General features: G+C 35.1%; 2 protein-coding genes across 5 annotated transcripts in view; one reads left to right on the forward strand and one right to left on the reverse strand.

Annotated features, from left to right (window-relative positions):
• Positions 1–14,830, forward strand: part of PCDH9 (protocadherin 9) — a 986,051-nt gene that overhangs the window by 168,195 nt on the left and 803,026 nt on the right. The gene's annotated exons all lie outside the window — the stretch shown is intronic.
• The window catches only part of LOC113612397 (TSSK6-activating co-chaperone protein-like), a 50,208-nt gene continuing 41,733 nt past the window's right edge, over positions 6,356–14,830 (reverse strand). Inside the window, exons 4-5 of the mRNA XM_027092281.1 lie at positions 8,829–8,913; positions 6,356–6,393 (exon numbers count right to left, since the gene is read on the reverse strand). Coding sequence (XP_026948082.1) covers positions 6,356–6,393; positions 8,829–8,913 — 123 coding nt within the window. The remainder of the gene's footprint in view (positions 6,394–8,828; positions 8,914–14,830) is intronic.

Raw genomic sequence — 14,830 nt, forward strand, 5'->3', positions numbered from 1 at the left:
CTACCCTACCATGATTATGCATATTTACTTCTTGAAGTTTGAAGCAATGGTAATAAACATATGTACTTATGTCACTTTGAATGGAAAACGCAACTCTACGTCGTGCCTACATTGAGTGTAGCTGGCAATCTGTCTTGAATAAGATGTACTATCATTTCTCTTCCAGTAGTCTCCAGAAAAACAGCTTTGTTTCACAAAATTGTAGGATCACTTCTATTAATAGTTTTCATAGAAACTAAAGAAGACTTTGCAGATGCTGATTCATCTGTCAAAAACATGGTTTCCCTTCCTCATAATTTAGCTCTCGGTTTAAATACCACCTCAGCTGAGAAGTCTTTCCTGACTGACAGCCTATGTCACAGGATCCTATATTTCCACTCCGTGTTCCCGTAGCCCTCTCTATTTTGCCTGTTATGGCACCTATGCTTTGTAGTGCTTGCTGATTTAAACTTCTGTCTTCCCCTTAGCCAATAGCTATTTCCATTGAATAAGATTTCTCCTGCTACTTTATTATACAGCTATTTGATATACCAAATAATGATGCATGTTTCTCGTTATTCACATATTGAAAAGGCATAGCCTCTGACAAATTTACTGAGCATCATCATTTCCACAAACTCAAATGCCCTGCTGTGCTAAATATCATATGAACTCTCTCCCAAATGAGAGGTTTGCATTTATCTCTGTCCATAAAAGCTCTGTAACTGAAATAATGCAGGTAAGGTATTTAGAGCTATGTCTTGTGCATAGAGAGTGCTCAACACCTCCACCCACTCCTGTATTATAATGACTGTACTCATTATACTCAGCATTTCTTTTTGGAGTGATTGGAAGAATAGATGTTTTAAGTGGAGTGCTTTAGATAATCAACATACTTACTTCTTTGAATGTTTCTTTTTTCTTTAAATTTTTTTTTAACTTATTGATTAAAGCTTTTGATTGTGAAAATTATATTAATGATATACTCATATTACTGCCTTGCCAAAATTTTTGTCAGTCCTTTCCCAATTCTTTCAATCTCTAAATTTATAGAATTGCCTAATGGTACTCTACCAGGTAGAGTAGGGTTTTCTTACAGTTTTGACATATTATGATATATAAGTATTTTTACTTATTATTAGTAGTATTGTTATTCACTTGTTATTTTTTTAATAAATAAAAAGCACATTTGAACAATTATAACTTGAGTGTTCAGATGCAGTGTTTTATTCTTGCTAAGAAGGGAAAAATGGATATTGTTGAAAAGATTTTTAAACCTAAAGCAGAGAATGTATCAGGCTATGTGTAAAAACATAGAAGAAAGATCACAGAAATAAATATATAGAGATGATAAGTTGGAGTACAGTAAGAAGGTGTGATAGAATTTTAACTAGATGTGAAAATAGATGGAGTTTATGAAACTTTGTGTAAAACGCTGCCATAATTAAGAAAGAAAACATTAATGATTCCTTACTCCTCCAGGAAGAACCCATTGTTACAGCTGAGAAGTTAGAGCTGGAGGTGGCAAAGCAGGTATAATAAAGCTTCGGAGGCCCTCCACTCCCTTCCCTTATGAGATCCAGGTTTTAAAAATCCAGTTTTCCTTTAAAACAATTAATTGAATTAACTCAAATGTCATACTATATAAGAAAATTTAAAAATAGGAAGAGTATAGAAGGGAATGACCTAGAATCTTCTTGTACCCTACCCATTTTGAGCATGAATAAAAGCTACATCTGTTGATTTTTTGTTGTTGTTTGTTTGTTTTACTTCATGTTAATGTAAAATCAAAATATTCCCAGTTCCTTTCCTCTTCTTTATTTCCCTCTTTCATAACTGACTTCAATAACCTTCCTCTTTATGAATCCACAAGAAAACTATAATTGTGTTCCCCAAAGAGAAACAAATGTACTAAATTGACTGAAAAGTCTTGAGCTAAAAGAACTACTTCAAAAAAGAGAGCTAAAAGTAGAAAATAGTACATGTGGGTAGATTATACCCCTTGGTGTCCTGAAATACTTTCATCATTTGGCTTTCTGCTTCTAAGAGTTTTATTTGAAACAAGAAGTTACATTGTTGTTTCTTGTTTCGATCACACTAATACACTGAGGGATTGCAAATGGATGTGCACCTGACAACTGATCCATTCCCTGTTGGGAAAACGCACGGCACCTAAAAAATGTCTACCCTGAGGACAAGCAAATCCTGGCTCTAGCTCAGGTTTGTAGTGTCTGATCAGGTACCAGGGAATTCCCCTGTTCTCAAGTGTAAGAATAAAACTACAGTACGTTGAGAACCACAGTCCCCATAAAAGCATTTCCTTTTCTTTTCTTGTTTTGAGTCTAAAACAATCTTTTACATATTAATACTAATAATGCTATACTCTTGCTTACTCCCTTTTTACTTAGAGATTATAAATTACACATTAAAGAAACATTAGACTACAGTACAACCTTCAAAATTTTTTCTCATTTTTGCTTGACTTTTATATTTTGAGTTAAGCAAAATATGCTACTCAACTTGAGTCAAGCAAGTTGAGTAGAACTAGTCTATAGTACTGGTCTTGAGTTTTCTTCTCCTGGATAATCTTATAAATGAAACTTCCTGCAGATACTTCAGGAGATCAATATCCTCTTGGCTGGATTTCAAGATAAAACTATCTTGTTTCGAATTTTACTCCATAACATTTGCTATTATAGGGTGATAGGTAGATGAGTAGATAGGTAGATAGATAGATAGATAGATAAATAGATAATTTCATTTCAGTAAAATAAAATAAAGAATATGGAGCAAGTCTTGCATCAGGAAGGCTATATTGCAAAACTGAAACCCAAAAAGTTAAAGCCTCAAACTTCCCACCAGAAATTAAAAGCACATAAAGCAACTCAAGAAATGAATTTTATTAGAAGTACTTCATTTTGGTGGAAATGAAAAAATATTCTTATGCTGAAAACCAATGGAACTGATAGAGTTCTAGTTAGCATACAAGAAAACTATGTATCACATTTTGAATCTCAAAACTATGCACATTTAGAAAAGATATTTTATTACACATGGAATAGTTTTGCATGAGACATAGTGGTTATATAATTGTTATATTATTGTAGTAGTTATATAATAGATAAAGCTATTAAATTATAAATGTTTAGAATGTGAGCAACAATTGGCTGATTTTCTTTCTTTCTTTCTTTTTGCCAAAAAGTTTTGTCTCTTAAAGAGCTCCTGGAATTCTTATGTTCCTGCTTCATTTGATAGCTTTACTTGCATATTATTCCACTTGCCATCAAATAAGTTTCTAATTGTGTCCAATAGTTTTCATGTTTTTTTTCTTGTTGCTTATAACATGCAGTTATGCTTCTCTGCAACATGTCTTGTTTTTCTTCCTAATTTGCAAACCCCTTGGAGGTCAAGAGGAATATTTTCATCAACCATATCATAATCTCTAGTGGAATAAAATAAGACAGTGTTTTAGTTCTTCTTTGCAATTTCCTGCAGTTAAATTAATTGGATTCCTGTGTTTCTGTAATAGCAAATATTAGGTTATTGACAGCATGGACCAAAAGTAGCTTTTATTGATATATGTCTTGATATTTACTGTCAGGTCATATGGCTCAACATTCCTCTGATGAAAAAATAAAATTATCTTTGACAGATATTTGGCAAAATTCAATTGGCCAATTTTAAACAATCTAACATACAAAACATTTGAGTATGCTCTATGACCATCACTTTCCATTGGATTTTGGAACCTTATACTACTTGATATATGAAGTTTCAACATAATATTATTGAAAATTTACTATAGTGGAGGATGCCAGCAGGAACACCTCCTAGGACAATCTTCCAGACACATTCACCTCAATTTTACTCTGGGAGAGCCTTTCTCAAATTGTGATTTCCAGAGCACTTGCATAAGAATGACACTGGATACTTTACAAAAATTGACATCCTTAGACCCCAACCCAGATCTTTTGGGCATGTGTATCCATGAATCTGCAATTTTTACAAGCCCCTTATGTGATTATTGGGTGCCTAAAGCCTGAAAATGACTGTTCTATGGCCTGAATTTCAGAGACACAGCTGAGCATCTTTAAATGTGCTTGTGTAGGACCAAATCATTTTCTCCAAAAAAACTTACAATTCATTTTTGCATGTGGTCAACAATTTTCTTCTGTTGGAAGAAAAAAATTGAACTAAAATTATTGGTCCCTGAGAATCATCTTGTATACTTCCAGCACTTAACAGATATTTCTAATGTAATAAAAATCCTAAGATTTATTTTAAATTTTAGTATACATTTATTTATTATTGCATAACAGAACACTTTCTTTTTTGTATAGATTTTGGAACAGTTACCATAGCACCACCACTATTTTCTGGAAATATGTTACATGAGAAATTCTCTCCCTGCCCCTTGGGTTCCAGCATGTAGAACCTTGCCCTCCCCTGTCAACAAGACAGGATTGATAACCTTAATATGGATACATGGATACATACAATAGGTCAGCAGTCACTCCTGTTGAGAGATGAGGGATATCTCTTAATGGTCTGAAACAAGCCTTATGCAGAATTCTATAGCTTTTACTAGGAAGCCAATTGCATTAATCATATTGTAACTGGTAATCATACTAAGATTTATGGGGTAACAGGGTATAGAACCATATGTTTTTTAAGCATTCTCGTACTATTGAATAGTTTGTCTTAATTTTTTCTTGATATAATTTTAATAAATTTGTGTTTTATTTCTGTAGGAAAATTTATTAAAAGTTTGCTTATTTACAAAACAGAAACAGATTTACAGACTTAGAGAACAAACTTAAGGTTACCAAGAAGGAAGGGTGGGGGGAAGGGTTAGATTGGGGTCTCGGATTGACATATTAAAAAAAAAAAGAATGGATAAACAATGAGGTCCTACTGTATAGCACAGAGAACTATATTCAATACCCAGTAATAAACCATAATGAAAAATCATATAAAAAAGAATCTATATATATATTATAAAACTGAATCACTTTACTGTACATCAGAAACAAATGCAACATTGTAAATCAACTATACTTCAATAAAAAAAATTTAAAAAAGTTGCTAGATAAAAGATTATGATGACTATAAATCTGATAGATACTGCCAAATTTCTCTTTCGCCATTGTATGAATTTAAATTCTTACCTAGGTTTTACCAAAACTAGAAATGACCACCTTTAATTTTTTTTAATTTTGCCAATCTAAGAGTCAAACATTACATGACACAGTGATATCTACTGGCTTTTTATAATATTAGTGAGTCTAGCCTTTTATATTTCTTCTTTTGTTATTTGGAGGGTAGTAGTCATTCATTGTTCAAAAAATCACTGCCAGTGATTAGCCAGGAAACAGGGAAATGGGATTACTAATCTATTAATACTACATGTGATCCTTTTATTGTTATTATTTTGCTCTTCCTGTTTTCTCCATTATGCCCAGGATTAGGGGGCTGGGTATGGAGAGTTGCTTTTCCTTAAAGAGAAGACTCACTGAAGAGAAATTGCCTTTTGTTGGAGAAGTGAGCAGGGATGAATATGTAAATCTGACTGTTCAGATTATTGCCTCAATTTGCTAGAAGCATATTTTGTCAAAATATATGCCAGACGACCTAGAGTTTAAGCTTGAGAAATGTGCAGACGACTGCTCCAGACCTACTGAATTAGAATCTCTGGAAAGTTGGGGCATGGAATCTATATTTTAACATTGCCCATATGCAAACTATAATTTGAATACCAGTATTTGGGGGGAAAAGTGAACCAATTTATATTTAATTATTTGATTTTTACATTCAAGAGCTAGATTGAACAAATAATTAGAAATACTACAGACCACAATTTTTTTTTTGTAAAATGGAGAACTATTAAGATGCATAATTTAAAGAGGAAATATACATTAAGACCGAATATAATGCTTCTCAATGTCTGCTGCAAAATTTAATCAGCAGCAATTGCCCTGCTTAGATAAAATAGGAAAGGCTGAACATAAAACAGTTCTTTTGGGCTTCCCTGGTGGTGCAGTGGTTGAGAATCTGCCTGCTAATGCAGGGGACACGGGTTCGAGCCCTGGTCTGGGAAGATCCCACGTGCCGCGGAGCAACTAGGCCCGTGAGCCACAGCTACTGAGCCTGCACGTCTGGAGCCTGTGCTCCGCCACAAGAGAGGCCGCGATAGTGAGAGGCCCGCGCACCGCGATGAAGAGTGGCGCCCGCTTGCCACAACTAGAGAAAGCCCTCGCACAGAAACGAAGACCCAACACAGCAAAAAAATTAATTAATTAATTAATTAATAAACTCTTACCCCCAACATCTTCTTTAAAAAAAAAAACAGTTGTTTTGCTTGTTCTATGTAATCATTTCAAGCACTGCAGGTAGATTCCTGAAACAGTTGTGAGCCTGAAGAGGAAAAGTTTAAAAATAGTAAAGGCAACTTTCATGGAAACCTAAGGTGTTACTTCTCACACTTAACAGTGAATGACTGTCCATGTCTCATGTCTCTTTACATTCAGTGTTACTGATTTTAGAAACCTCATAATACCTGTTGACAGATTTAAATGAACTTCTTTCTTTTTCTTTTCTTTTTTTGAAACTGTGAAGGTAAAATGAGCCTCTTTGTTCTTCACAGCAGTTATGCTTGGCATAACATTAGGTGGAGGTTAAGTCTTGTGATTGGTGCCTCTAAACTTTTCTTTGTAGATACACAGAATCAAGGGGTAAATACTTCATAACTTAATCCGTAATAAGACAAAGTACTAACACGTGGCCATTAAAAGCCTCTACTTGGAAAACAATTGTGTTTTATTTACAATACATATTTTTGTATTTATAAGGTATTCTATCTTCTTTAACCTTCAAGTAGTAGGTGGCAGGGCTGATAAAAATCAAGGACCTGCTGGTTACTCAGAACACTTGAAGACTCTGGATCACAGACGGTCAAGAGATGGAGGGAAGCTTAATGATCTTTGACAAAAGAGGTTCTTAGTCTTTTACTTCATGTAACATGAACGATGGATCATATTCACGTGCTCAACATGTTCTTCTGAATATACCCTGCTCTTGACGGTCCCGGGATTTTTCAGAGAAGCAGAGCAATTAGCACCACAGATTCTTTATCAATCTGCTTAAATCTGCTCCCATTAGTACTGTTTATTCTTAGCCTCCATAAGGGTAAAAAGGCAACAATTTAATTAAAAGAAATTTCCTCACAGTAAACACATGTAATGATTTCTTTACCATAAAGAACTTTTGTGGTCTGCAGAAAGCAAATTCAGAATGAAAGGAGATGGTCTATTACAGGGTGTGAAAAGCTGTAGCACACAGTCAAGCTGCTTATTCTCTGCACAGACTGGGAAGTAAGGGAGCCTAAAACAAACTTGAAACTGGCCTGACCCTTCTCAGGATCCTATTAATCCTATTACCCCATGATTTTGATTGAAATTGTTTTTTTGTTTGTTTTTTACTTAGTAGATAATTAATTATAAAATATTTGAATATAATTTTAGAAACAATTGCAAACTGGATAGTATTTCAAATTTATATTCTCTTGTTATTTTCTCCACCACTGAACAGCAATGCAGAATATAAGGGTTGACCCTACATTCAACTCACTTCATTTTATTTGAGGTTTTGGAGAAATTGGGGAGATGGAGAAAGATGCTAGTATCATATATGATGCTCTCTTCAAGTCATATCTTTTTTGAGAGAAAGGATATTTACAGTTATTCAAGAAATTTATTAAAAAATGATTAGTAATAAAAAAGTTTCATGAAAATGTAAATTAAATACATTTTATTATATGCCTTAAAAAAGTGTGCATTAAATGTGAATCAAGTGGTTTTATTTAGCTTTTATTTTTACAGACACATTACTGTCAAAACATCCTCAACTTTAAAATGTTAAGAAACTTGACAAATTTAAGCGAGAAAGCTTTGTGTTGTTAAAAGGTAAGCTGGGTACTATATATGGTTTCATTTTAGCTTAGGGGAGAAAGTCCATCAGGCTCTGAATATCAGCTGCCAATTTTGTCACCTTCTGACCATAGAGCTAATTTAAAAAGAAAAAAAAGTCCTTCAAAATATCTTGTCAGGTTTTAGTTGGGACAAATAAATATTCCTGGCAGTACTGAAAAACCCCTTGGAAGCCAAGAGGAGTCCCCAGAAAGGATGCAAAGGATAATCTGCTCCTAAGTTCCAGAGTCATTCCCAAAGATAAACAAAACAGTTTCCTAAGAGCTGGCAACAGTCAATAGGACCCCACTTGCAAATGGAGTACAACCCACATTTCTGTGCAGCAATATATGGGGGGCCCCCAACCAACCCGAGTTCTCAGGACACAAAAACAAGACAAACAAAAAGACACTAGCTGTCCCTGGGTTGGAAAAGATCTACAACCAATGGGTACCTGAAAGCAAATTCACAAATCACAACTCCAATCACAACTGCCAATCTGAATTTGGAAAGGAAGGGACAGCATGAAATTGCACCTTTGCCTCTCGACCAGGCACCATAGTAGAGATCTGGGAGAGCTGACTGGTAAGAATTCTCTCCTTTGGTGGCTTCTGACACTTTTCCTAGGATCCCCTGTCTGTAGGCTCTGAAGTGAGTGGGGTGTCCCAGCAGGTCTCATCCTGGTCACCAGACACTGCAGAGGAGGAAAAATAATTTTCCCTCTACCCTTTATGGTGTTTGGCAGAGAGCCCCTTTTCTCTAGGGCACCTAACAAAGGGATAAATTTATCTAGGTAAAAAGTTCTCCACTGAGGCCACTGTAATTCAAGACTATCGTTGGTAAAATTAACCTGATCGTTCAGCCTTAAAACAAAATTTTACTCACCTGAAGCCCCACACTGGACCCTGTCCAGTTTCAGCCAGACCCAGTCTGATCCCAGACGCAGACCAATTTCTAAGTCGGAGCCAGTCTGAAAAAAGAAATGCTCAAAGTGTGAAAGCTCAAAAAGCAAAAGTTGCACAGCCAGGATGCAGAGGGACCTCCAGAGGCAGCAAGAAAGCAGGGAGCTCAAAGGGCTTCGCAGACATCTACGTCAGGAACAAGGAAGTTGTAGTAGATAAAAGAAGGGGTTCATTATCACAAGGTCATTTTCCTTTAGGGGATGGCAGGAGTCTATCAGGCATATTGCCTCGCTAGTGCTGATCTAATTGGGCGATTCCCGATTGACCGGTTTAAGATTCCATTTCTGGGAGAGCTGACACTGTAATTAAGTCTTGGTTTGGTGCTGTGGGGCTTAGCATAAGTGACTCCATTTTGGGTCTGTTGTCTTGTTTTTAACAGTGTGCAACTAAACTTTGTTTAGTGACCGTTCTGATTAAATAGGATGAAAGTTTTAAACTCAAAGATTTATTATTATTAGTTCAGTTATTTGGAGATGACAGGAAAGTAAAGACATGAACATATTCACATATTCTGATAGGATTAGTCCTTACTTCATATCTTCATATGTTGAGATAATTTAAAATAGTTGCATTTCGTGTTTTTACATCTATAGTTGTTGATGAATTAAATGTGCCACTTCAGTAAATATTTGAAAGAAGGTTATTTTTCCATTATTTCCCCTGCTTTCAATTTTTTGCTAGATGATTCTGAACTGTAAGCAGCATGCTGTTCAGAAATGAGTTTGAGGTTTGGGATCAAACACACATGTTCTAATGCTGACTTTGCCACTTAAACTTGTAGAAACAGGGACAGGCTATTTAATTTTTCTGAATTTCAGTTTCCCTCTGTGTAAAATGGAGATAATAAAATCCAACTTTTAAAGGTATTTTGGTTAATGAAAGAAATATGTAACTCCTAATTTTCTAAACACAATAAATATTAATTCTCTTTCCTCCTATACCTTGGTAAAGACCTCATTTCAGGCACCTTTCTATATCCAGCTGTTGGCATAATGCACCTTCCCTGTGGCATACAAAACTAAATTCTGCTGATAACTGCTTTTTGGAAAAATAAACTTTTAATGAATAAGCTTTATATAAAAATCACATTTTAGCATATCTCTTACCTAACACCTGAGGGATTTTTTAAAAGAAAATTTAAATGAAGTAATATTTATTAAAGATATATTGATTTTATTAATACTATTTTTTTGTGACAGCGTTGTATATAATAAGAAAATAAGTAGCCTTGTTTGGTACTTTGCTGGTTTACACTGCTTTCTTGGGTTATTCTACTGTAAAATAAATGTGTGTTGCTTATAAAGGTATTTGCCTAGTAACTATTAAAACCGATGCTCTGTTACCAGAACTGGTTCTAACCAAATGAAACTAGTAAAGAACTATGACTTTGAGTGATCTAAGGATGCCAGACCTTTATGGGAACTAACTGAAGACTTTTCTGACCAGAGGATTATTGCATTTAAATTGTGCAAAGACTTAACACATGCAAACCAATCCAGGAAGCTAGCTCTCTATCTTTAGTTAGCAACTTGCATGAAACTGCCACCCGCCCCTGCCAAATCTCTCCCCACTCTCCACACCCCTGTGTGGGTCCAGCACTTAAAACCCTGGGTTTCTTTCCCTGAATCAGTCAGTGAACTACACAGCACATGTCTCCACTGCCAGGCATTCCCTTGCCTGGAAGTTAATACACTCAGACTTTTGTTTTTAATGTTGTTTTGTTGTTTAGCTCTAGTGATCTTTGTTTTATTCTTTGAAATTATTTTCCAAAAAAAAAAGGAAAAAGGTTAAAAAAAAATCACATGGCTACAGAGTGGGTACTTTGGGAAATGAGATGATCTTTTACATTAGTAAAGGCTGTGCTTCCCTACTGGATAGCTATGAGCCACATGTAGCAACTGAGCACTTGAAATGTGTCTAGTTCAGATTGAGATGTGCTTGAAGTGTAAAATACACAGTAATTCTGAAAACAGTACACACACACACACATTGTAAAAATATTCTTAATAATATTTTATATTGATTGCATGTAGAAGTGATGATATTTTTGGATAAATTGGTTAAAATAAAGTACATTATTAAAATTAATTTCACTTCTCTTTACTTTTAAAATATGTCTAGTAAAATATTTAAACTTACATATGTGGCTTCCGTACTTCTATTGGAGAGTCCTGGTATAGATGTCAACTTGCCAGTTGTGTTTCTCTGCTCATTAACAAAGGCACTGTCCCCCCACTATTAAATTGAAGGACAGTATAAAGTAGGATTGCTAGAAATATGAATGAAAAGATTTTGTCTGGAAACTTTGGCTAAAAAAAAGGAAAAGGAAGAAGAAAAAGAACAAATAATCCCAGCAGGCATGATGGCCCTAGGTGGTTTCCAAGCCTTAGCCATTTATCACTCTCAGGAACAGAGTTCAACAGCACTAATGGGTGACAATGCTATTGAGGATATAGATTCATGCATTTAATATGGATATGTTGTATCTGCTCTGAATATAATAGTGAATAGTGTAGGGGAGGAAAAAGTTTTCTCCATCCTCTTAGGGTCTCTGGATGGATCTGAAAATTAACAGAAAAAGACAGATTAACAGGAGAAAAGCACACAAAATTATTTAATGTTAAGTCTGTGTGACACAGGAGAATTGGTAAGGAAAGGAAGACCCAAAGAAACAGACCTGAGTATTTTTATGCGAGGTTTGATGACCAGTGGGCGGTTGTAGAGAAATGTGACAGGTCAGGATTATGAGGTAAGTGTAGTAGGTCAGGAGAATGAGGTAAGTGTAGTAAACTGGGGAAAATCTAGCAGCACCTGTTTGTCTGATTCTTCTCAATGTCCCTTTGTGCTCAGAGACAAGGATGTTCCTTTCCTCCAGGTATAGAGAGGGCACCTCTCACAGGAGGGTCTTATGATCTATTTCAGGGGAGAAGGGTGGAGGAAGGTCAGAGTGCAATTCCTCCTTCGGCTCTTTTCTCAACCGCCTTTAGCTTAAATATTCAATACCCAAGGTGCCTTCTTTTGGGAGTAGCATATCCCAAACCTCACCAAAGGACATTGTAGTGCCTATCCTTATAATCTGATTAGGGAAATGCTGTATGGCCTCAAACAAATTGCAGCAAAATTGGGCATGCTGAAATCGGTCACGGATGGAAAAAAATTACTAGGTGTGTACTAATGTCGAAAATTAAGAAGTGGCTTATCTTATTTCATGTTAACCATATCTGTTATTCCTTCAGCAAGAAAATACTGATAAAATCCCTAGAAATTCAAAATAATATAACAAAAAAATGTTCTGTATGAAAGGCTTTACTTAAGACTTTTAAGTATTTATTCCAGTCATTTAAGTCATACTAAAAAAAAAAGAAGAAGAAGAAGTCTTTTGCATGTATGGTTTAAGTTGAAGTATACTTTCTCTTGGTGTCTTAAAACGGACAGACCCAAATTTATAATGACGGTTTTTAATGACTGCCAAGTATTCCACTGAATTGAAAGGCTAAACATGTACAAATATTTTCATTTCTGTTTAAAATATGCTGTGAGGAACCATCCTTAACCATCACAACAATTAAGAACACGTCTTATATCTTTTTTTGAGGTTCACAACTAAAATTGTGTTTTAAAGTTGAATCATCTAAACCATACCATTTATGGTGGGGTATTTAGTGGAAATTTTAGCTCTCACAAATTCCTAGCACGGATGCAACATGAAGCAGCTTCCCAAATCAATTCTATTGAACTCTGTTATACTGGAGTTGCAGTTCAGTTAATATCTGAAATGAGAATATAATCTTAGACAGCTGAATATAATTTGTGAGAGAATAATTATATCTTTAAGTGAAAGGTAACCACATGTTTTCAGGTGTTATTTCAAAATTAGATAAATAAAAAACTTTTTTTTTTTTTTTAATGAACTAAACCTTTGAAAAAGCTTAGTTGTGGAGAATGGGGTGGAGAGAACACTTGCTTGCTTTTCTTTTCATCTTATCTGTCACCATTTAGTGGGCTTGCAATAAAAGAATGATTAAATGCATGATTAACATCATGTAAGCATGCTTCATTCCAGTTTCCCGAAAAGATATCACATCCTCTGAGTTTTATGTGAGAAGCAATCCCAAGATCCAGTGTCAGCATAATTCCCCCAAGACATCTTAAATATTTATCATTTTCTCTTAAATCAAGTAATCACTGAGGTTCATTTGGATTCCATTTCTACGTATATACATCTATTTATCTATATATGTATGTATGTATCTATCTATATCTATCTATTTACACAGGATTATATACATATACACAGACATACAAACACACACATATATTTTTTTCCCTTTGAATCACCTAATGGATTGTTGAAATGTGTGTCATTTGTTTTCCTTCACAGTACTCTAATGAAATACATTTAAAAAGTGTGTAAGGTAGACAAATTATACCTTTTGGGAAAGTCTAAAGCTGGAAAAAAAATATGAGGAGGAGAGACGTTTATCATGATTACTAGAGTAGAGTCTCAGTAGGCTGGGATTATTGTAAGTAAAATTGATTTTGCCCATGATTTGATTTTAATCTAGTTTAGCAGAATCATATTCTACAAGGAACAGATATTTAATTTAGTACATTATGATGAAAAGACTTCAGTTTAAAGAATTTTAATACATTTGATGAGATAAAAGCACAATCTGATTATCAGGGTTTTTTAAAATAGTCATTCCTTGTTATTTTATTACCATTTAAATAATTTTCTCTGTTCATGATAATTATACTAAATCTAGAAAATATTTTAGGCTCTTGTACTGGTACTCTGGCTGACTGCCTCTGTAAAATGAAGCAATTTAGAAAAAAATAAGTAGAATTTAAAATTTGCTGCACAGGTTTTTTTTTGTTTTGGAGTTTTGTTTTGCTTTTTTGATCTAGAGGTTTTCAGGGAAACCACTTGCCATAGAATGAATTGGAGCTGTCTAGTTATCAGCTACAGTTGTAAATGAGGGTTTATGGGAACCGATCTTCTGTAATTTTCCAGTCTACTGGAGAAGTTTTTTTCAGTATCAAGGAGTTAGAACTCTTGGCAATTTTGAAGATGAGGCTCAACAGAGGTCTCTAGCCCTTTAACAGTTGGAACCAGATTGGACTATTTTCTGAGGTTAACACCGAGGCCAGGAGAAGTATCCAAGCAAAGGAAAGAGACAAAAGGGGAAATTCAGAGGGTGGAGTATCATATTTCTTTTTCTATTGAATAATTTATGCCAAAATGTTCTCGCTCTGGCGCCATTTTTCTTATAGGCTCTTGATGCTGTGTGAATACTATGTCAACTCATTATATTCCCTGTAGCTCTGCAAACTATTTGTAGTAAATTTTTGAGTCTTAATGAATACAAAGGGTATCCACATTTTTTTCATGTTGAGGCTGCTATTCTCTTTACTGTAAATAAATGATTAAAACCATCTTTTAGCTCTATACTATTAATTTGCTCTACAGACATTTTGTTATATAAAATTACAAAGTCAAATCACAATGGCTCTGTGCATGCAGAATGCATTTTGTTGTTGCTTTTGAAGTCAAGAATTAACTAGTACTTGAGACCTAAAGGGCTAATCAACTGTATGGTGTAGAACAGTAGTCCCCAATTTTTGGCACCAGGGACTGGTTTCGTGGCAGGCAATTTTTCCACGGACTGGCGTGGAGGGTGGGGAATGGTTTCGGGATGATGCAAGAGCATTACATTTATTGTGCACTTTATTTCTATTATTATTACATTGTAATATATAATGAAATAATTATACAACTCACCATAATGCTGACAGGAGATGGAGCTCAGGCGGTAATGCAGCTGAGTAATGGGAAGCTCGCCCACCGCTCACTTCCTGCTGTAAGACCTGGTTCCTAACAGGCCGCGGCCCAGTACCGGTTCACGGCCCGGCGGTTGCGGACCC

This window comes from Aethalodelphis obliquidens, unplaced genomic scaffold, assembly GCF_003676395.1.
Source record: "Aethalodelphis obliquidens isolate GAN/ISIS:26980383/991018 unplaced genomic scaffold, ASM367639v1 scaffold76, whole genome shotgun sequence".
NCBI lineage: Eukaryota > Metazoa > Chordata > Mammalia > Artiodactyla > Delphinidae > Aethalodelphis > Aethalodelphis obliquidens.